This window comes from Suncus etruscus, chromosome 8 (assembly GCF_024139225.1).
Source record: "Suncus etruscus isolate mSunEtr1 chromosome 8, mSunEtr1.pri.cur, whole genome shotgun sequence".
Classification (NCBI taxonomy): Eukaryota; Metazoa; Chordata; class Mammalia; order Eulipotyphla; family Soricidae; genus Suncus; species Suncus etruscus.
This window is the reverse complement of record NC_064855.1, coordinates 70,324,041-70,347,792: the sequence shown is the minus strand read 5'-3', so window position 1 is coordinate 70,347,792 and position 23,752 is coordinate 70,324,041. Positions and strand designations below refer to the sequence as shown.

Sequence of the window (23,752 nt, the reverse complement as noted above, 5' to 3'; positions counted from 1 at the left end):
CTGATCTAGATGCTATTGGCACTCACCTCTGCCCATAGCTCTTTGACCTCTGCACTCTCCTTCTACCTGGAAATAAGTATTTTATATGCTTGTTTTGTGCAGCATAAAAAGAATGAGGACTCTTGGTTTTTGGGGGTGGGTACACCCAGCAGTGTGCAGGGGTCACTCCTGGCTCTGCACTCAGGAATCTTTCCTGGCAGTATTGGGGGACCATATTGAACCAGCAAATTTTAATGCTGGGGATTAAACCCAGATTCGCTGTGTATAACAAGCAAAAGTTCTACTCACTGTACTATGACTCTGGCCCAGATTGAGGACTCTTGTATCCAGATGAGTCTCAAAGAAAGAGGTCAGAAAGACAAAGAAAGTACAGAAAATAGGATTTTGCTGAATGGTAACAGAAAACTAAAAGAAAAAAAGACATGGACAAAAATTGTTCCTACGAGTCAGATTAATGATATGGGCTAGGTTCTAAGATCACACTGACTATGTCTCTCTAGATAGAGAATTGACGTGAGCATTGGATGGGCTCTATAGAGAGATTCAAAAATTAAATAGGTGAAACAAAACCTCTATTTAAAACAAAGTTTTCTCCAAAAGGTTTGGGTTGCTTTTCCTCTTTTCCATCTAGCCAAACCATAACCTTATTTTATGGCTCATTCAAATAGATTATTCTATTTCCTGGGGATCAACAGTCTTGTACACTATTTGTTATGAATATTGTTTTTTTTCTTGTCAACTAAATGATGGTAAAAATTATTTTTATATATTAAGAGCTACTTAATATGTGTTTGTTAATTAAATGAATAACATTCTTCTTTCCTCATATTGTCTTGCTTTTTCTTAAAATAAGGGAAAGACAAGCTAAGGATATTTTTTCCCTCTATTTTGCAGAGATAAGCAAATACTTATAAAAGTGCATTAGTTGGGAGCAGAACTGCATATAGTAACTGACTACTAGAATATATGATAAGCAATTGGTGTGAAAAGAGTCATAGTACAGTGTTTGGATGCTTGCCTTGCATATAGCTGACCTAGGTTTGATTCTCAGCATCCCATGAGGTTCCTAAATACTGTCAGGAGTAATTTCTCCATGCAGAGCCCAGAGTAACCCGAGAAAACTAGCAGGTATGACCAAAAAAAAAAAAAAAGAATATATGATAAACACTATTATATTCAATATATATTTTCAATATATTTTCACACTATATTTTCAATATATAGCATATGCCGTTTATGTTATAAATTAAACAAAGTAGGTACATATTTTGGGTAACACACAGAACAATGCTCAGGAGTTACTCTTGGCTCTGTATTAAGGAATTACTCCTGGTGGGCTCGGGAGACTCTATAGGGTACTGGGAATTGACCTTGCGTTGGCCATGTGCAAGGCAAGTGCCCCATCTACTGTATTATCTCTCCAGTATTTTAAAATGTGATGACAACTTTGGCTAATGAAAAGTCTTACTTGCTTTGTTTAAATATATTCAGATTAAAATAATTTTAAAATACTATATTGACCCCAAAATATTGGTATGTTGCATCTGGACTACCAGTTTATTGTCCCTGCTTTATAATGATTAAAGTACTAATAATCTTTGTTCATCCATATATGATTTGGGCATTTAGAAAAGAAGCCAATATTAGAAAACCAGTGGAGATTGGGAAAATAGATAGTATGGATTAAATAATATATATATTATACATATCATTATGAGTATAGTTAAGCCAGATTGCCTGAGTTTGATTCCTGGTTCCAATGCCACTATCATGTGCCCCCAAGAAAAATTCCTTAAAGAATTTGTCTCTTTATCTGTAGAATGAGGGAAACTAATATTTATTTAATGACTATATCATGAGACTAAAATATTTAGAATAGAGGCTTGCACAAAATAAGAGACAAATAAAATATTGCTCTTACTGTTAGTCAACTACCATCTACACAGAATAAAGTTAATTTCTAAGTTTATAAAGTTCAAAAGTTTTTAGCTTGGTTAAATTATGTAACATTTTTCTATTCTCCCTTGGATCCCTAATTAGTCTAATAAATTTCAGTATGTACTTCTTTCCTTATTAAAGTCTAAGCAGATCATTTCCTTTTGGAAAATACCATGAGAAAAGGGTATTAATGATAGTATTTTTACCTTTTAATTTGAGCACTTGTTATTTTATTTCCAAAGTAATGGTGGAAAATCCCTTCTAATGTGGGTGTGGCTTCAGGCGATCACAGTGAATAGCCTATAGGGGACTAGTAACTGAACAATGATAATGAACTATATAAATAGAAAAGCTGCTTCTTGACCTGATTTCCTTCCTACAGGATGTCCCAAGGTATGGGTGGACTGTAAATTATAGATGAAATATTTTCTAGGCACTGAGATGACATCATGATCCATTATTATTCTATAAAAGGATAAAAGAAACCATGATGTTTGGAGATTGATGTGACTGATGTTAGAATGAGTCAAGTAAATGAGGTGGAGAAGACATGAGGAGAGAGTTCTGCCATGGTCTCCACTTCTGAGAATTTTAATTGCTACTTCTTGAATAAAATATGTTTTCTGGATATTTTAGGACTTCAACGGATAGACAGGAAGCTAAACTTTGTGTCCTAAAACCTAGTAAGAGGAGCAGATTAGGCAAAGATGAGGTGTTGAATCAGATAACTTGTTGAGTCAAAGCTAAGTTCAATATACAGTGTTCTGAGGAAGAAGAATGACAAAGAGGCACTGAAATAATGGAGCACTGATAGGTTGAAAAATAAAGATAAAGGAGAGTAAAAATAGGGCCTCCAGTCAAAACAGATATGTGAGCTCTAAGATTCAAGCAAAAATAATAAGAACTTCCACTCCCATAGTAGTCAGGGATAAGGGAGGGGTTCCACACCTAGCTGGCTCATTCTTCATTTTAATCCATATGGATGAAGTCTTCTAGCTTGACCCTAATTTCCAGATCAAAGGAAATTCCTAAAAATACCTTTTCTTTAACACTGAAGTTTGATGAATAAACAGAGTAGGCAAGAAGAAGTTCACAGGCCTGTTTGACAGCACATTGTCCCAGCACAAAACCCATTTCCTCCACAAGCTATTAAGGCCAAGAGGCATGGACCATCCTAAGGAAAGGCAAAGTGTAGCTTATGCCAGCACTCCTCACAGCTGAGATAAGATCAGACAGTGCACACACCGTCTCCTTCAATTCCTGTAGCTTCACAGATGTGTCTGCTCCAGTTGTCTCAGAGGAAAGAGGAAGGCAGCACTTATGGGAACAATACTCTCCTCAGGCGGCCAAAAGGAAGGAACGACCACTGAGTGGTTTCAAGCTGCAACCAACACTCTTATCTCAATATCCTGCATCCTCAACATATGAATTTCTGAGACGTGGAACACAAGTAGCACCTCTTTTCCAAGCTTGCTATTCAAGTATTTGCTAGAGATTTCTGGCTTGTTTCCAAGGGCTTATGGAAACTTAAGAGAAGCGATTAACAGCTTGAATGAATGCCAGGCCTTATGCTCAGGAGGTTATAGTACTAATCTCATTTAAACAACCTTGTGAGACAGTTAAACCTTGTGAGCCACTTTTTCCAGATAATGCAAACTTGGGAGGGTCAGAATAGTGTGAAATCCACAGGGTGGCAGAGACTGTAGGCTCCTTACACAGAACTGGCTTCTGCAATGACTAAGATTCAGAGCATAGTCTGACTAATGGGGAATGCTAGAAGTTGATCCCCAGCATTATGAGAAGTGGAGAGCTCTTGACATGGGTTTGTGAAGTCAAGGCTAACCTGACTGAAAAAAATGCCAGTGTCACTCACCTGTTCCTCCAGCCCATGTATTGCCACCCACATGAGGCATGTTGTCTGGGTCCTCCTTCCCGTGTTTGGGAGAGCTTACATCCTCACCACTGTCTCTTTCGATTGTTATCTGAAAATGAATAATTGAGAGACCGTTATTCTCTGGTGCCCAACATAAGGAATGGTATGACAGATTCTCAAACTCGCGCCCGCCAGCCGTTCGTGGCCCTCTGTACAACATTTTGTGGCCCTGCCCTAGAGGAATCTATTTTTGTTTTGTTTTGTTTTAGTTGTTTGGGTCACACCCCCCAATGTTTAAGGCTTACTACTGACTTTGCACTCAAGGATCACCCCGACTTTGCCTCCTGCGGCCCCCAGGTAAATTGAGTTTGAGACTCCTGGATTATGGTTTCTTATATCATTAAAGTATAGTTATAGTGCTCTGTCTGAAAAAATCTTTCATTGGTTTAGCATCCATTTAATTGTGATGGTGACAAATTTAATATTTTAAAAAACCTCTTAAAAAGGTTTTAAGAATTCTGGTGCAGAGGAGCATTTAGATAAATAGGACCTATGAAAGCTGGGACAATGAATCTCACAGGAGTCTAAAAGGATCATTGCTGGCTGATCCAGTTGAGACACAGTAAATACTAACACACCTACCTAATTTACAAGAAAATTTTTATTTTATTGTGGTATTTTGTAGATTTTCTAATTCATCTTTATATGAGAAATGGATTTATTAACAATTTCAATTCTAAGAAAATAAGAGGCATGTTAACCCTTTTTGGTGACAACATCCTGTAAAATCACCCCAAACATCATATCTCCAACCCCATATGAACAAGTCTGAATCAGGGTTGCACATTAAATAATTCAAACCAGGCTGTGGGTGATACACATGTAGTCTGGCAGTCTTTTACCTCATATTGGGAGCAAGCTGCCTGCCATAACTGCCATTTTTTATTGAATACAGAGACCACCCCTGAGTGGGGCAGTAAGAACAGATAGTTCAGGTTATCCTGAGCCAGTCCCATCCAAGTTTACAAGTAAAACAATCTCTGTTTGGGGTAAATACAAATTATAAACAAACATAAAAAGAAACCAGGGATGATCTTAGTTTTAGGTAAAATAAGGTGTAACCTAACAGCCTGTGGCTCACTGGTCTCTAACTTTGTTCAGTACAGATTTATCAAAAGGACTAAGAATCTACACAGGAATTCCAGTTCTAGAAGTCAGTTTAGTAGACATTATAAAAGATAATAAAAAAGAGTTAAAAGCAATCACATTTTTGTTTCAAGCTAAGAGCTTGGTCTGAAGTGACTTTCAAGGTAGATCAAACATTCATCTATCAGTTTAAATGAGACTTACAGAAAATATACCAGTAGGATAGACACCATGTATAGCACCGGGGCTTACAAAAATATAGCTTTGTCATGGCTGCCCAGTTGCTTACAGTGGAGAAGGCAGCTTACAAATAGACTTGAAGGAGCACAATACTGGATCATGTATTTAGAGCAGTGATTCTCAAGGTTTTGTTGACTGTGGCCATCTTCCTATTTGTTTGCTTCTGTGTCTCCTTGAAATATCATAGAAGTCACAGGGGCCACATAGCCTTGGCTGTAAAATGTTGCTTTAGAGAGCTCTCCTTTAGTATATTTCATGCTGTATGTAGCATTAACGAAAGTAGGTAATTTTAGGCTTTTGCAAATGAAATGGCTACTAAGAATGAATTTTACGGGGCTGGGAAAGTGGCCCTAGAGGTAAGGTGTCTGCCTTGCAAGTGCTAGCGTAGGACGGACCGCGGTTCGATCCCCCGGTGTCCCATATGGTCCCCCCAAGCCAGGGGCAATTTCTGAGTGCATAGCCAGGAGTAATCCCTAAGCGTCAAACGGGTGTGGCCCAAAAACCAAAAAAAAAAAAAAAAAAAAGAATGAATTTTACATAGTGCTCATTGTCTTATGTCCTGAGTAGTTCATTTCTGTAAAAATTACAAGTTTATGATTATAAAAAAATCTTTATTAACCAAACCTTTCTGCCATGAGCACTCTAGCATTATCGTTTTTTTTTTTTTAACTTTAGTATGTTTCAGGAAAGTTTATCACCAAGGCATAATTGTTCTGAATCCAAACATCATTATGCTTTGAAAATGGATGAAAATAAGTGTTCTTTTTTTAAAAATTAATTAAGCTTAGATATTAGGTAGGAAAATTTTCTTCTACTTTTCAACTTGCTTAGAGATAATGTAAGTTTAGATGTCTATTAACTTTGATTATTTTAAGCTATCACAAATAATAAAATTTTATGTGTTGCTAGAAATGTTTATACCACTAATGGTTAATATGGTAGTTCTACTATTACTATTGTGTATTTGAGCAGATTTTATATTTTACTTAAATAAAATTCAAATATCTATATATGATTAGTGATTCTCTCATTATACAAGGATTAAAAACAAATTATCCAAAGTCCAACAATACTGTCTGGGATCTGTACAGCATCTTGTCTATACTCTTCTGTTGGTTAAATAAAATATAAAGTATAAAGTTCACATGTTGGGTGAGACTACTCCAAACACTGTATTTCTAACCCCTCAGGCCGGCAAGTCTGAAGATACAGGATAGGAGGGAAGAAATAATTCACAAGCAGTCAAAGTTTCATGGAAGTCAGCTTGCTTTTATTTCAAGTCCCTGTCTGCCCTGCCATAGCCATATGCTGTAACTCACATGGCTTCTCTGCTAAGCTTTCTGCTGCCACCTTCTTCTTTGCCACTTCTCTCTTCTATCTCTCTCCCCTCTCTCTCTCACCTCTCTCACCTCTCTCACCTCTCTCTCTCTCTTTTTCTCTCTCTCACTCCTCTCTCTCTCCCCCCCTCCCCACTTCTCTAGTACTCACTTTTTCGTTATCCTCTAGATCCCCACCCACTGGGGGGCAGCTCAGCACTATAATCCAGGTGTGATTAACATCTCAAAAAAAGAGGTTAGAAATCAGAAAGTTGGGGGCAGGACCACACTCTTCATGGGAAATTAAAAAAAATAAGGATGATAATAGAATAGGGTTTTACTGTTGCAAACCTAAGAAATCTATAAAAAGATATTATTATAGTCTGATTTTTTTAAATCAATGAGTAGATACATTAATTACAAAAAATATTGGGCCCAGAGAGATAGGTGCTTGCCTTGTATGTCAGCCAAAGGCTGGCCCTTTGTCTCTTATTCCTTGGTACCATATATTCTGGGCTTCCAGGGGTAGTCCCTAAGTATCACAAGGTGGTGGAATTCTAAATACAATTACTCACTTTAAAATGTGTGTACATAGGTGTGGGTATATTCTGGTATATTGTTTAAGCAAATTCCTATGTCTGGTACATTACTTCATAAATTTTTTCTTTTGGCAAACATATGATAAACTTTTTTAACATTTACCAAATGAAAATAGCGTCTTCAGAATAAGTATAGCTAGGATATAAAAACAACCCAAATGTCAATGACAAACAAATGGATATTCATAAGATGAAATCATGCAATTTTCTGCAATGTTGATAGAATTGAGGGTATCATATTAAGTAAAGTAAGTCATAGGGTCAAAAAACAAATACTGGATGATCTCATCCATCCTTGTGGAATGCAAAATAAGGAAATAGATAGTATCAAACAATGACAAATAGTTTAAATGTTACAAAACTCATATTATCAAGCAGTGTGGCAAGGGAAGAGGAGAATTAAGAGACAGGATAGTGGTCATTCTAGGATACTTTGGGGGTAATTAAGTATAAATATCATAAACTTTAATAGTACTGTAACCATGTTGCCTAAACTATACCTAAAACATCAATAAAAAAAAATATATATATATACTAAAGGTAATGGCACAAAGCAAAAGAAAGAGTTCTTTAGTTAAACTACTGTTGCATCTCAAAAATCATGCTCCTTAAGTTGCAAAGATGCCTAGAATGAGCAATAAGAAAACAGGCTATGAAATTTCTGAGTAGTAAGGAATTGGCATATTCTTTGTCATTGATGTGTCTTCCAAGGCCTATGTATCTGCTGGAAAAAAGCAGACAAGATTGCCTCATATCAATTTCAGTGGAAGGCTAGAGATGCTTTGACAATGACAAATGAAAAAGGTGAAAAAAGAAAAAAAACAATCATCAGTCTAGGCCTGATTTATTCCAGAGAAGCACATACTGTAAAACTCCAGGGATACTGCCAGACATGGGGGAATTTCATTTTGGGTTATTTTATGAATGTCATTGTACTACAGGATTTTATTTTTTTAGGTGGACGGAAAGAATACATCTGCCAAGGGATTTTCAAGACAATTTTAAGGAATCTCTTACATAAATTAGCATGGTTCATAAAATGTACAAGGCTGGAAGTCTAGCACAATTCAATTCAGGTCAGAAACTTTGGTACTATGAAAGGCCTATCATTGGAGAAAGCTGGTTTCCTTAGAACATATACATGCTATATAGCTCCAGAGCATTTAGAAAGGCATGAATAAAATGCTTAATGCTTTGAGATTAGTGTTGAGAAGCATTTGGAATACTTTTCCTTTAGAGCTAAAAAGAAATCAAGTAAGCCAGTTCAGTTTCCCCAACCATGATATATCAAGGCCCTTTATAACCTGTAATGCAACTTGATGTACATGAAGGGACCCTGGGTATGTTTCTCACAGGTGACTTACTACTTCCTTTCAGAAAAGTGTGCGGTAATCCTATAAACTGTTATTCTCTTAAATAAATTAACATATAAAAATATGGATCCTAGGGGCCGGAGAGATAGCATGGAGGTAGCGCATTTGCCTTGCACGCACAAGAATGGTGGTTGAAATCCCGGCATCCTATATGGTCCCCCAAGCCTGCCAGGGGCAATTTTTGAGCATAGAGCCAGGAGTAACCCCTGAGCGCTGCCGGGTGTGATCCCCCCCAAAAAAAAAACAAACAAAAGAAAATGGATCCTATAAATTATAATTCAGACAATTTCCAGAGTAAAGCAAACCATTTAAAATCAGAGAAGGCAAGGCCTATGGCTCACTATAATTGTTATTCCGGGCAATATTTTAGGCTCCTCTTCAAACTCATGATTATAGGCAAAATGATATAAATAGTATTAGATAACAAAATATAATCTTGGACCAAAAGTTAGCTCTTGAGAACTGACTGGGTAATATAGTTGATTACCATTCTCTACCACTAAGTGTGAAGGGCCAGGGAGTTAGAGCAAAGTGCTGAGTAATTTGCTTCACATGTGGAACCCCTGTGCTTGAGACCTGGTTTTTCATATTTCTCTAAGTACTGCTGGGAGGGAACCACTAGCACAGTGCCAGGAGTAACCCCTGAATACTTTTGGGGTTGTCCCCTAACATCATCCTTCCAAAAATAAAAACAACAAAAAAACTAGGTTCATGGTAGGCTGACAAATAACCATTTCATCTTTTTTCCCTCTTAAAGAGAAGTCAGATGAATGATGATGATTGGCTGAAATTAAAACCAATAATCCCATATCCTTTTTACCAGTGGTTGATCCAGAGAAAGGCATGTAATCTATCTCTTAGATTCAAAAGAAGTTTGTCAGAAGGCTTCTGGGAAAGAATCTGGCATTTGTCAGGTACTAAATAGGAAAGGTTTGACCCTGCCTGTCTCTTCACCTCTTCCTATCTTTGGCCACAATTATGTCAGTGTGTGATGCCTGTAGTATAGCTCCAGCTGACAAGAAGATGTCAGAGGGACAAATAGAAGAATTTATATTCTAGAAATCTTGTTGAGCTGTGGAGGCAGCCTTGTAATCAAATTGTATACATAAACAAATAATAAACACCCTTCAAGTTTAGGCTACTATTCAACTGTATAGTTTAAATAGTAGTTGACTTGTCTGCTACTTAGTAAATTGCATATAAACTAACTGAATCATGCTTTATTTTAAAATTTACTTGCAGAACTGGGGATTGAACTCATGTCTCAAGAACTTTACTGATCAGCACATTCCCACCCTTGATTCAAGTTTTAAAAGCTTAACAAAAGGCAGCTGAGCTATTGTCTTGACTTTTGGGGAGGATGTCCTTATTCTAACAAGAAGACTAGATTTGAATTTTCTATTATAAAATGTTGCCATAATACAGAATATCTTAATTCCACTTTTCACAAAGATGACATACAGATGGTCAACATGGCTAGACGAGCATCATTCTTTGTTAGGGAAATGCAAGTCAAACAGAAATAGATACTCCTCACACCTATGAGAATTACTATTATTCAAAGACAAGAAACAGTACTGAAGAGGATATAAGAGAAGGGAAGCCATATGCACTGTTGGTGGGAATGTAAATTAATAAGTCAGTTTAGTCTCTTTCGTTATGTGCTATGCTATGTTTCTCAATTCAAGACCATGGCGTGATTTTTGTTTGTCTGTTTTTGTTTTTGTTTTTGTTTTTGTTGGTTTGTTTGTTTGTTTTGTCTGTTCTTTGAGGTGCTTATCGATATAGCTGGAGCCCTCACTGGATATTTGATACTTCTTTTGGTACTAGTGGAGTGTTTCACCTTCTTTTTCTCCATCTCCCAAATTGATGATGAGAGCCTTTAGAAGGACTCCGCCCATTTTCGGGGTATTAGACTCTTACCCCAGTTTATCACTTTTCTCTTTTTCAAACAAAACCACGCAACTTGAACTAGATAGTCCTGCCTCCAGTTAGAGGGGGAAATAAGGGAGGCATCAAGACCAAACAGGTGCAAGACTACTAAGTAGTGGGTTGGATACAGAGGGGACCACATATTCTAGCCGCCCTGGGGTCAGGGAAAAGGAAATGGGAGGTAGGACAGAAACGGAGGTGTAGGGAGGACAATTTGGCGATGGGAATCCCCCCTGATTTTATGTAAATATGTACCTAAAATATTATTGTCAACAATATGTAAACCACTATGATCAAAATAAAAATTATATTAAAAAAAAGAAAGAAAGAAGGCAATATAGAAGTTCCTCAAAAAATGGTTTCAAAAAATAAAATAAAACCATGTAATTCAGTTACCCAACTTTTATATATTTATCTACAGAATATCAAAGAACACTGGTTCCAAGAAACACTCCATGTTTATTGCCACATTTAGGGTAGTGGTATACCTAGCAGTGTTTTAGGGGTGATATGATCCTGGGTATTCAACGAAGGGTGTCACATGCAAAACCTGTGCTCTGCCATCTCAGGCACATCCCTGTACCAACATTGTATACATTAATCATCAGAAGAAACCTAAGTGCCATCAACATATGACTATAAAGAGATGTGTATTGGGGCCAGAGAGATAGTACAATGGGTATAATGCTTGCCTTGCATGTGGCTAAGCTGAGTTTAATCTTAGATATCCCATATGGTCCCCTGAGCCTGCTAAGAGTAATCCTTGAGCACAGAACCAGTTGATTACAGCAGGGTATGGCCCTCAAACAAACAAAAAAATACAAAAAGAAGATGTGGTATATATACACAATGAAATACTACTCAGCTATAAAAATGGAGAAATCCTAACATTTGCAACAATATGATTGAATCTAGAAGGTATTATGCTTAGTGAGATAAGGCACATGGAGAAAGAGACTGTGGTTGACTTATAGAAGATATATTAAGGACAAAAAATGCACAGAAACGAGTAATCTTTAGAGTATAAAGTCATCTAAATGATTTGTTACTGAGGAAAGAGAGGGTTAGGCTAATCAAGTGAAAGAGGTCAGTTGTATCACAGAATTGGACTTCTAATGGTGAACATAATGAATTATATACAGATGTGGATTTCAGTGATGCACACTTAAAACCTATAATAGTAAAAAAAAGAATTCTACTTTAATAAATTATTTAAAATATTACAATAATATCAGTACAAAACTCCACTTATTTAGATTACTTGCTTTTTCTTGACTGATTAGAAGGCAATTAAAAATATTCCATTAATTCTCTTACGTGAATATATCCGCTTTTTTTTTAGTTTTATTTTCTTTAAGGTTTTTTTGTTTTTTGTTTTTTGGTTTTTTTTGTTTTTTTTTTTTTAGGTTTTTGGATCACACCTGGCAGCGCTCAGTGGTTCCTCCTGGCTCTACGCTCAGAAATCACTCCTGGCAGGTTTGGGGGACTATATGGGATGCTGAGATTCAAACCATTGTCCTTCTGTATGCAAGGCAAATGCCCACCTCCATGCTATCTCTCTGGCTCCTTGCGTGTGTGTGTGTGTGTGTGTGTGTGTGTGTGTGTTTATGACATATCTACAGCTTGCTGGAGCATAGAATTGTAAAATGTAGAATTTTGATTTCTAGGAAAATAGTCTATAAAGGGAACAGTGTCACAATGACATAATAAGGCTCTGAATATATGTGCTTAGAACATATTGTCTGAGGTAATTTTACTCACAGGACAAAAATTGCTTTCATAGACATAATGAAAATCACATGAGTAAATGCCTACGAATAATAGTCATTCATATGAAAGTGCAAGACTTCAAAAGACAAAAGCTGACCTTTACTCACTTTTGTAAATAACATGTAGCTACAAATACAATGTGCAGCATCTGCTGTGAAATTCTGGAATGCAGGCCCGTATGTTACTCTTTCTCAAGTCATAGTTTCTGACAAAGAGCTCTGATGAAAATAAACAAAACTTCATAGATGTCACAAACTCAAAATAAAAGGAGGGAAACACATCAATATGGGAATCATTTAGCTTCTATTTTTGATGAAAGTAACCAGTATGGCGGTTTATATACCCATCCATGAATATAACATTTGCTCAATAAATATGTATTAAGTGAATGGGGAGAGTGTTGGTCAACAGAACACTAAGGTCTTGTTTTGCATACAATCATCTCACAATACCAGATATCATCTCAGATACCACTGGGTATCTGATGAGACTCTTGGCACCACCTGATAGCCCAATATTGGGCACTCTCATTGTGGCTCCTTTTTTTTTTTTTTTTTTTAATTGAGGCAGGAACCAAAGGCACTGAGCTGTTCTTTATTCCTGACCCTGTACCTCCTTCAGCTCAGTTCTGGGTTGAGTCCTATCTGGATCTGGGCTTCCTGCTGCTCTGTCTTTACTCCCCAGCCTAGACAAAGCATTCAAAATGAATATCCCAAACAAAATGACAAGGTTGTAGAATCTAGCCAAAGACATCGCTCACTTTACTTAAAGCATTTATTAATTTCCTTTCTTCTATTTAAATACAAACAAAAACAAAGGGTGAAGAGTTTTGGAATATCTGAGAGTATGGAATGAATAATAATAGAATTAAAGAGGCTGCTTTATGGCTTAAGATGCTATAATTATAAACAAATCTTTCTGAGAAACCTAATGTTATGCTTGTGTGTAGGTGAGTGTTAAAAACACATGTTAAAAACCCACAAATAATTGGCCTGGCAACTGTTTGCTGGCACAAAAATGTTCTCCTCCTGCTGCTACTTGACACAGAACACTCAGTATTCTAAACATTCTCATAAAAACAACTAATTGAATTCAGAGACAGCAGGGGTCGGCACACAGACAGGTCTTTATCATTCTACTCTTTCCAGTCTTTTTGCCCTTTATTTTTAGGAAAATTGTCAATTCAAGTCTGGTCATCAGATCTCTAGAGACAAGAAAAAGTCAGAAGGGTCGGTGAGGTGGCACTAGAGGTAAGTGTCTGCCTTGCAAGTGCTAGCCAAGGAAAGACCGTGGTTCAACCCCCCCGCATCCCATATGCCCCCCCACCAAAGCCAGGGGCAATTTCTGAGCGCTTAGCCAGGAATAACCCCTGAGCATCAAACGGGTGTGGCCGAAAAACCAAGGGAAAAAAAAAAGAAAAAAAAAAAGAAAAAGTCAGCAATGCAAAATACCTGAATATTGCAAATAGTTTACAAATGCTTTAGCTTTAAAGCTTGCAAGCTGGCCCTGCCAAGAGATGTCTGCTGCCCAGTACTTTTAACATTATTGAAGCCTGGGTTAGATAACCAATAGAATGGGCAGGTTTTTGACTTACACATGGTTGACCTGAATTTAATTCTCAGCACTGTACATGTTTCTTTAGTCCTACCAGGTCATGAGAGCCAAGAATAAGTCTTAAGTATTGCCTGTGTGGTGTGAAAGAAGGAAAAAAAAGAAAGGAAAGAAAAGAAAAGAAGAAAGAAAGAAAAAAAGAAAGAAAGAAAGAAAGAAAGAAGGAAGGAAGGAAGGAGGAAGGAAGGAAGGAAGGAAGAAAAGGAAAGAAGGAAGGAAAGAAAAAGAAGGAAGGAAAGAAAGATATAAAGAAAGAAAGAAGGAAAGAATGAAGAAAGAAAGAAAGAAAGAGAAGAAAGAAAGAAAGAAAGAAAGAAAGAAAGAAAGAAAGAAAAGAAAGAAAGAAAGAAAGAAAGAAAGAAAGAAAGAAAGAAAGAAAGAAAGAAAGAAAGAAAGAAAGAAAAAAAGAAAGAAAGAAAGAAAGAAAGAAAGAAAGAAAGAAAGAAAGAAAGAAAAAAGAAAGAAAGAAAGAAAGAAAGAAAGAAAGAAAGAAAGAAAGAAAGAAAGAAAAAGAAACAGCTATTTAATGAAAGAAAGTGGGGGCCGGGAAGGTGGCGCTGGAGATAAGGTGTCTGCCTTGTAAGCGCTACCAAGGAACGGACCGCGGTTCGATCCCCCGGCGTCCCATATGGTCCCCCCAAGCCAGGGGCGATTTCTGAGCACATAGCCAGGAGTAACCCCTGAGCGTCAAACGGGTGTGGCCCAAAAACCAAAAAAAAAAAAAAAACAAACAAAAAAAAAAGAAAGTGCCTAAATATTAAGTAGTGTTAGAAAAAGAAAAAACCGAGACTATTGTGTGGTGCCTGTCTTTATTGCTGTAGTGCTCACTGGTTATTTAATTCGATATTTCTTTCTGTTTTGTTGTGGTGTTTCAATTACCTTTTTCACACCCTCTCTCAAACTGAGGTTGGAAGCCTCCTAGAGGGACTCCACCCATTTTCAGTATATTTGACTTTTGACTTCTTTTTTTATTTTTTTCTTCTTATTTTGTACCCCAATCTATTGCTTTTCTTTCCTTCAAACAAAACCACATACCTTGATTTATCTAGCTCTGCCTCTTAAATAGAGAGGGAAACAAGGGAGGGTTCCAGGACCAAACATATGTGATCACTAATAGTAAGCCAGACAAAGAGGGGTCTGCCTACTCTAGCAGCCCGGGGGGTGATGTTGGGGTATATGGGTTGTAGAAAGGGAACTGGAATGAGGGGAGGACATATTTGGTGATGGGTATTCCCCTGATTCAATGTTAATATGTACCTAAAATACTACTGTGAAAGATCTGTAAGCCATTATGGGAAAAAAAAATTGTGTTTTTAATTAGAAACTTTAGTTGACTTACATGTATTATTATTTTATCAATTATATTATATATTATGTTATGTTACTATATTATGTTGTTAGTTATTAACATAACTCATTATGTTAATCAATTTTGTCTCTTGAATAAATTCTTACAATAAAAAAAAAAATACAGGGGCCAAAGAGATAGCATGGAGGTAAGGCATTTGCCTTTCATGCAGAAGGTCATCAGTTCAAATCCTGGTGTTCCATATGGTCCCCCGTGCCTGCCAGGAGCAATTTCTGAGCATGGAGCCAGGAATAACCCCTGAGCACTGCTGGGTGTGACCCAAAAACCACAAAAAAAAAAATACAGAATGTCAGCCAGTGAGATCCTCAAATCAGTGTGTGATAGGAACAAGTGATTCACTCTTTGTAAGTCTTCTCATCTTTAAGATGAAAAGCTAGGGAGCTGAAGAAATAGTGCAGCAGGTAGGACATTTGATTTAAAACATCAACCTGATGCTGATTTGATTCTCTGCACTGTATATGGTCTCCCCTGCCCCACTTTGAGCACAGAACCCAGGAAGAAGTTCTGAGCACGAATCAAAACAAAACAAACAAAAGATGAAAAGCCAGACTCAAAATTTTTTTTAGCTTTAAGTCTTTTACTTTGTCCCCAATCTATTTATTTTTGCTTAATTGACAGGAAATTTGACCTGTGGCCAGGGATAAATGTGACGAAAGGAAAGTACAAAGATCATTTCAATAAAAGTATGTAAAATTGACTATTCTTCAAGTTCATTTATTAAGGTTTTAAAGATAACAATTCTGTGAGAGGCAGATTGATGTGGTGGAAGAACTATTGGACTAGGAATTAGAAGACTGGGATCTGAACCTGATTCTGGACCAACAAAACGGCTTTGGTCAGTTACTCCTCTTTGCTTTCTTTATTGAAAAAAATGAAGGGCAGAAATGTAATTTAAGCACAAGACATGGTTTTGCTGATTGGTAATATTTTGTAGTTAATTAGTACAAATTCTGACAATGGTCTAACCAAAATCTCTGAGGCGGGGTGGGGGGGAGTGGTGGTACAAGTGGTAAGGCGTCTGCCTTGCCAGTGCTAGCCTAGGATGAATCTCGGTTCGATATCCCGGCGTCCCATATGGTCCCCCAAGTCAGGAGTGATTTCTGATTTCTGCATAGCCAGTGTCACTGGGTGTGGCCCCAAACAACAACAAAACACAACAATAACAAAAAAAAGTAGTAAATTAATAAAAGAGATGAAAGTACTTGACTCTAAAATTGTTTCACAAATTTTATAAATTAAAATTTCTCTTCTTTCTTTTTTTCAGAGGGAGGGATACCTAGAATTGCTCAGAAAACCAAGTGGGGCAAAGGATCAATGGTTAGCACATGGTTTTTGTTTGTTTTGGTTTTCAGGCAAAGCTCAAGGATTATTCCTGGCTTAGGAATCATTCCTGGTAGTGCTCATGTGGAACCATGGATCAAACCTGGATCAGCTGTGTGGGAAGCAAATGCTTTACCTGATGTACTATGACTCTGGTCCATTGGTCTGCTCAGGAATGCATGTGCTTTAAGACACTTATTTAAGACACTTTCCTGGTCCTAACTTTCAAATCATGTTCATATATAACTGAGATAAATATTCAAGTGACTACATCTTTTCCTTTCTTGTCAGACTGCCTATTCCTTTTGTAGTTTTAATAAACTACAAACTATGAACCAAGTTTTCTGCCAGAGCTAAGGATATATCAAACACACAAGAGGCCAAGTTCGTTCAGTATGTTCTGTAGTTTCCAGCAAGGTGTGGGAGGTAGATTGATTCTCATTAAATAGTCAAGAGTGGGGTAGTGACTAGGCCAGAAAGAAACATTATGTCTCAGTGGAACATTCTAGAAAGCTCTTAAGTCCAACGAAAGACAAACAAATCCAAAGGAAAGCTTCCAAAAAGAGGGAAATCCAAAGAGAAATCTTGGCAGAAGAATAAGAGTTGAGAAATATAGAAGGCTAGAAGTTTCAGGCAGAAAGGAAAGGGAAGTCAGTGAGTGGAAAACCAGGGAACTACGTGCTATTTTAGTATAGAGTCCACTACAATCAACCGCATAGCAGTGATATGTGTTTATGGTGATAAATTTCTCATCCTAAAATCCATAAACTGTCAATGAAATAATCTAATCTTAATGCCCAACGGATCCCATGAAAACCCCATCAACAGAGAAGTTAGGACTCAATCTTTTTACTAGAGAACATCAGAGAAAAATATTTTATGGTTATCAGTCCAGTAATTGCATGAACTTTATTTTTTGGTCACACACAGCAGTGCTCAGGGGTTACTTCTGGAACTGCCCTCAGGAATTACTTTTGGTGGTGCTTGGGAGACCACATGGGATGCTGGGGAGTAACCTAAATATGACTAGCTGTACTACTGTTCTATTCACCTGCATGAACATTTAAACACACAACCCCTCCTTTTCAGTTTCTTGGGGGGGGAGGGTGAGTTTATGCACATGTAAATGATTATTATCTAGTCTATCTAGGAACTCCTTAGGAAATAAATAAGGGTGACAGAGTTAGCTTAAGAGTTAAGAGACTGCTTTGCATGTAAAAGGTGAAAAGATGCACTTCATGGTCTCCTGTGCACTGCCAGGAATGATCTCTGAACAGAGAGCAGAAGTAGCCCCTAATGATCACCAAGTGTGGCCCCAAGATAAAATCAAAGAAATAAGTAAGATAAATAATTGAAAAGTTACTCAGACTCAATAATCATAGCCTTGACTCTGTAAGAATGACCACTGAGAATTTTTATGGATCAAAATTCCTCCTCTCTACCTTCTCTTCCCCCACATCATGTCGTGTTGTAATAGCACACTCTAGTTGTTGCTATGTGGTTTTCTCCCTTTAAAAAACTTATTTTTTGTATTCTTCTTGCCAAATTCTGACATGGAGGTACATGAATGGGAACCACTTCAGAACAACATCCACACCTACCAGACAATGCTCAAGACACCATCTGGGCAACCTACAATTTAACTTCATTGAAATTTGCCAACAGAATCTATCTCTGAAACTGGCAACAACATCAGATTCCACAGATAAGGGATTTAGTCTAATAAAACAGCCCCCACATATGCTCATTCCTCCCTGTCCCACTTCACACACTTAATTGTATTTCTGAGTCAATATAAGCCAGAGAATCCCACAACAACCTCCTTGGGTTTTACTGGCTAGAATGTCTCCCAAATTCAAAGGAACATTTTACTAGATCAAGTTTGTTCTAAATGGTGTAACTCAGGAATGAGACACCTAGGTAAATGAGTAGAAGAACCAAACTCTCCCTACATATCCTAGTATTTCTGCCCCAGAAGCTTCCTGAACTATTTTTCAGGGTCTTTTTGAGGACTCCATTGTCCATTATATTATTAAATAGTTGACCATTTAGAGATTCAACAGGCTGTTTACTCTCTCTGGAGATCTGGGATATTGAACTGAAAGTTAGACTGTGGTTGGACACAAAGTTCCAATCCTCTACCGACAGGGTTAGTTTACCTGAAAATTAAGTCATCCTTCTATAAGATCTAAATGTCACCCCGTTATTAGTGAGAGAAATCTTTATTTCTCTTATCACATAGAAAATACTGACAGTTTGAAGAACCTTGTGCTAGAAATAAAACCAAACCAAAAAATATATACATATGATTTCATTAAAATTCATAACACTACAGACTTCTACTTTAAAAACATAATTATGTTCATTTAAAATATAACAATCCAAGGAAAGAAGAGAAGCATGTGCTTCTCTGATATTTTTCTCTGAGAAACAAGGTGACCTGGGGATTAGTTATAGCTCAGCTATTTTACAAGCTATCAGCCTGGGGAAAGACCCAAAAGTACAGAAACTGATTTCCTCATGTCAAAAACAATAATAGGTACCAAAACCCTCAAAGAACTGTGAAGTTCAGGAAAGACACAAAGCTGTTTATAGAGTTAAGAGAAAATATTTCATCACTGTAGACTTCAGTTTCTGCTTCTGTTGAAAGAAGGACATTGTACCTAGACATTATTCCTAGGTCATTTTCAGCTGGAATATGTTTAGTCAATATAAAGTTGCTTTCAAAATGCATAAAAGCATTCAAATATAAAATGCAGCAAAGTGATATTATGAAAATATATCTTTAGAGCACATTAAAAAATTAATACCCACTATTTTTTATTCTTAGCATACTTAAGCACCAATCAACGGAAATTATGGAAGTGAAGGAAGTTTCTTGAAAAGAATTCCTAGTGAAAAGTGTGGTGGCTCAAGAAATAAATGGCCAGGCAAAGCAGACTGAGAAAAAACAATTGAAAAGAGCAGCGAGTGAAGAGATTATGATCATCCTGGGAGCCAAGGAAAAGCTGGGCTTCCATACAGAGCCAGCAAGAATACTTAAATTGAGGCAAATGAGAGCCAAATAAGATGTTTGCAACAGATCCACAAAATAAAGCACTCTGACTTTGCTAAAACAAGTCTAGTGATGTAAATGGGAGGAGATATATCCTGCAAGAGTGAGAGGTAGGTGGTCAGACATCTGGGAGTAGAATCAGTCCTACATTGATAATCCTCATTCAGATTATTGTTGTCAGTAGCTTTGCTGTGAAAGGGATTAGTTATATGAACAATAGTTTAAGTAATTATAAGGGAGGTCCAGAAAAGTATCAGCATGTTGTTACCTCCCACTCCAAGCCACTAGAAATTCCAGCAACCTCTCACACCTGCCATTTTCCCAGCAGAAAATGGCCCAGTTCATCTACGAAGGTCCAAAAGAAAATGACGGCCACCAATTTTTATCACATAGTCTGGTCCAGGCCAAAAACCCCAGGACCTTCTCAGAAAGGGTGAAGGAAGATTCGTTTTTCTGCATGAAGCCACAAATGCACATTGTCACACAGGACAAGTCAGAAATGTTCCAGCTTCACAACTTAATCTTATCAAATTGCCACACCATCATATTTCTTCCAGATCTATATATCCTGAATTACAACAGCTCAAAACTTCATAGTAATGTTAGCTCTGTAAGATTACAGGAAATCTGGTTGGAACATTACAAAAAACATCAAGTTAGTCTAAACAGTAACAAAGAAGGCTCAACTAGCACTAAGCACAGTCCAGTAAATTCATAGACTATGACTTTAGTAACAACACTGAGAGGTACAAAAATAATTTCAAATCGACCCCTCATTGCACTTGCCTTTGTATTATAAAAAACAACATGATAAAAAATTTTAAATAAATTTAAAAAATTTAAATAAATAAAAAAAAACCCACCACCAACACCATGAAGAAAATTTATTTGTGCCTGCAAGGATGCAGGATAGGGTGATGGATGAGAAACTGGGAACACTGATAGAAAGATCACAGTGGTGAGGGGACTGGTGTTTGAACATTTAATGCCTGAAAGAAGTGAATAATGAATAACTTGGTGTTATAATGTAACATGTAATATGTATATAATATAACATGATGTTGTAATAAAATTTTTTTATTTGTTTTTGGGCCACACCTGGTGATGCTCAGGGGTTACTCCTGGCTATGCACTCAGAAATTGCTCCTGGCTTGGGGGACCATATGGGACACCAGGGGATCAAACCACGGTCCATCCTAGGCTAGCGTGGGCAAGGGAGACGACTTACTGCTTGCACCACTGCTCCAGCCCCATAATAAAAATTTTTTTAAAGAGAAATAAAATATCAGTGTTTGTTTAAAAGCTGATGGGAAGGAACTGACAGGGAGACAGAAAGAAGTCAGAGGGTGGAGAAAGTGCTCTGCAGAGTGGAAAGAGACTAGCCTTTGACTGAAAGATGAGACTGCTTTGCTATGGGTGAGCTTGGACATCTTTTTGTTGAAGGCTGAAGTAGCTTTATTCTGGTCGTTTGTTTTTCCTGTGGGGAACAGAAGACTGGATACTGTCAGAGAATATGAGGAGAGCACCTTGAGGTTTAAAGGATGTACAGAGTGTATAAAGGTCACTCCAAATTAATATAGATGAGTTTTTAATTCCCTGTCTCAGCAGATTTAAAAAAATTCTAAAAATGTTGCAATAAATAAAAATTTTGTGGAGGACATTATTTACTTGGAGATTATTCAGTTTTAGATAAGTATGCTAATTGAGAAAAGGGGAAAAGGAAATCCAAATGCTAGAATTTCCCCAAAGTTGCTTCAAGCCTCCAGGCTCTCCAGCACTCAGACTAGCACTTTCACCAGCGTCCTCTGCACCATAACAGTTCCAGCACCTCTGAACACCACAAAGCAAAGCCCAGAGCCCAAGCTCAAATAAATGCATTGTAGTTTCCAATTAGTGTTTGCAGTTTCAGAAACAGCTGCATAAATCAAAGAGGTAATGTTATCTGACCAACACCTCTTGTCTTTTTGCATGCTGGAGAAAACTTTTAGGCAGAAAGTGAAGTATCTTTGTAAGAACAAAAGAATTCCAGAAACACCAACCCATCACAAAAATGGGTGGCCCATGCCTGGCAGCCATGTGGTCTATGTGCAGACCACATTTCCAGGAGTCCAAGGGAGCCTAGCAAAGAAAATTCAAGGAAATGAAACAACTCTCTTCCCCCCTCCTATTCTTAGATACAAAAGACAGATAATTATCTTAAGTATTTCTCAATATGAACAGAATAGAAACGTGACCTTTGAGTCTGTGACACAGTCTATTCACGTCAGTGTTTTTAAAAGAAGCAAAGCAAGATCCAGGCCAGGGAATGCACTCAGGAGCCAGCTTTTGCTCTCCCTCATGTTACTTTGGCCATAAATAAAGTGAAATACTTTAACAGGCAGCCAGACCCAAAGATTCAGCCAACCCTAGGGAGCGATAAAATTCTGCTGTTGGTAGACATACAGTAACTGAGATGCAATGATTCTTTTTTTAAAGATATTCCCTTTGCTCAATAAACCTGAATGTTTTAGACCCAAATGCTGGCTAGACTAAGAGAGAAAATAAATCAATCTGTTATGAAAAAAGTAATCATGCAAAGTGCTGGTAGATTCACTGAGACAGACCACATTTAGCAATATAAAAATCATATGGACTGGCACTGTGATGGTGTAGCAGCAATTCAAGTGTGAAAATGATGAGGCTGTACTATTGTTAAAAAATTAAATGAGATCTAAAAACCAAAAAAAAAAAAAAAAATGTTTTAAAAAGGGGCCGGGTAGGTGGCGCTGGAGGTAAGGTGTCTGCCTTGCAAGCGCTAGCCAAGGAAGGACCGCGGTTCGATCCCCCGGCGTCCCATATGGTCCCCCCAAGCCAGGGGCGATTTCTGAGCACATAGCCAGGAGTAACCCCTGAGCGTCAAACGGGTGTGGCCCAAAAACAAAAAAAAAAAAATTAAATGAGATCTAAAAAAACAATAAATGAAAGCCATATGCTTCGTTATTTTTTAAAAAATCTTCATTTCTGGGACATGTGTAATGGCTGAGGAAAAGTACAAATGTATGACCCAAGGGAACACTGAGACCAAAGCTAATCAAACACCATGATCAGGAAGAGTACATCTCCATCCAGTGAGCACTGTGACTGAGTGTGTAAGCACAGCCTCCCAGAATGCATGCTGCAATGGTAGCAATGGGTAAGGACCCTTCATTTCTAACATCTTGGATTACTTTAACGTATACTTAAATGAGCTTTATGCAGTGATTTGGCTTCTTACTGCTAAGTACAGAGCTTATATCCAATCTCTTATCTATTTATATTGAAAAGAGAATATACAACATAATTCACAGTTGGAAGACTCTGACATGTTTATTGTTGAACGGCAATCTGAAACAAACCACTGTGCTAGATAATAAGCCAACTTTGTTCATTTTGATGATGATGATATATTTTTTGGGGGGGAGAGTATTATTTCTAGTTTCTGAAATCAAATTACATAACCAATTAATTTATTCTCTTTAAAATAGAAAATACCCATGACATTCTTCAAAGAAGTAGATCAAACATTCTTGAAACACTCTTGAAATTCTTCTTTGTTTTCTGTTTTTTTTGTTTTCGTTTTTGGGCCACACCCTGTGACACTAAGTGGTTTCTCCTGGCTATGCACTCAGAAATCGCTACCATATGAGACATAGGGGGATCAAACCGCAGTCCATCCAAGTTAGCACGTGCAAGGCAAATGCCCTACTGCTTGCGCCATTGCTCCAGCCATTTGCGACAATAAATGACCACAAATAGCTAAAGCAACCCTTAGGAAAAAGAAGACAGGAGGCATCACTTTACTCAACTTTAAATTGTACTATAAAGAAATAATCATTAAAACAGCATGGTATTAGGGCCAGAGTGGTAGCACAATGGTAGGGTGTTTGCCTTGCATGTGACTGATCCAGGCCAGATGCTGGTTTGATCCCTGGCATCCCTTATAGTCCCCCAAGCCAGGGGCAATTTCTGAATGCAGAGCCAGGAGTAACCCCTGAGAGCCACCAGGTGTGACCCACCCCTCCCCCAAATCAGCATCATATTGGATTAAAGACAGACTTTCACATCAATAGAATAGACTTGAGAATTCAGGAAATGACCACCAGACATGCAATCACTTAATCTTTGATATAGGGGCAAGAAATTCAAAATGGAACAAGGAACGCTTCTTCAATAACTGGTGTTGGGACAACTG

General features: G+C 37.5%; 1 protein-coding gene across 1 annotated transcript in view; it reads right to left on the bottom strand.

Annotated features, from left to right (window-relative positions):
• The window catches only part of VWA8 (von Willebrand factor A domain containing 8), a 381,934-nt gene that overhangs the window by 66,091 nt on the left and 292,091 nt on the right, over nucleotides 1-23,752 (bottom strand). The window contains exon 38 of the mRNA XM_049778742.1: nucleotides 3,812-3,920. Within this exon, the coding sequence (XP_049634699.1) occupies nucleotides 3,812-3,920 (109 nt within the window). The remainder of the gene's footprint in view (nucleotides 1-3,811; nucleotides 3,921-23,752) is intronic.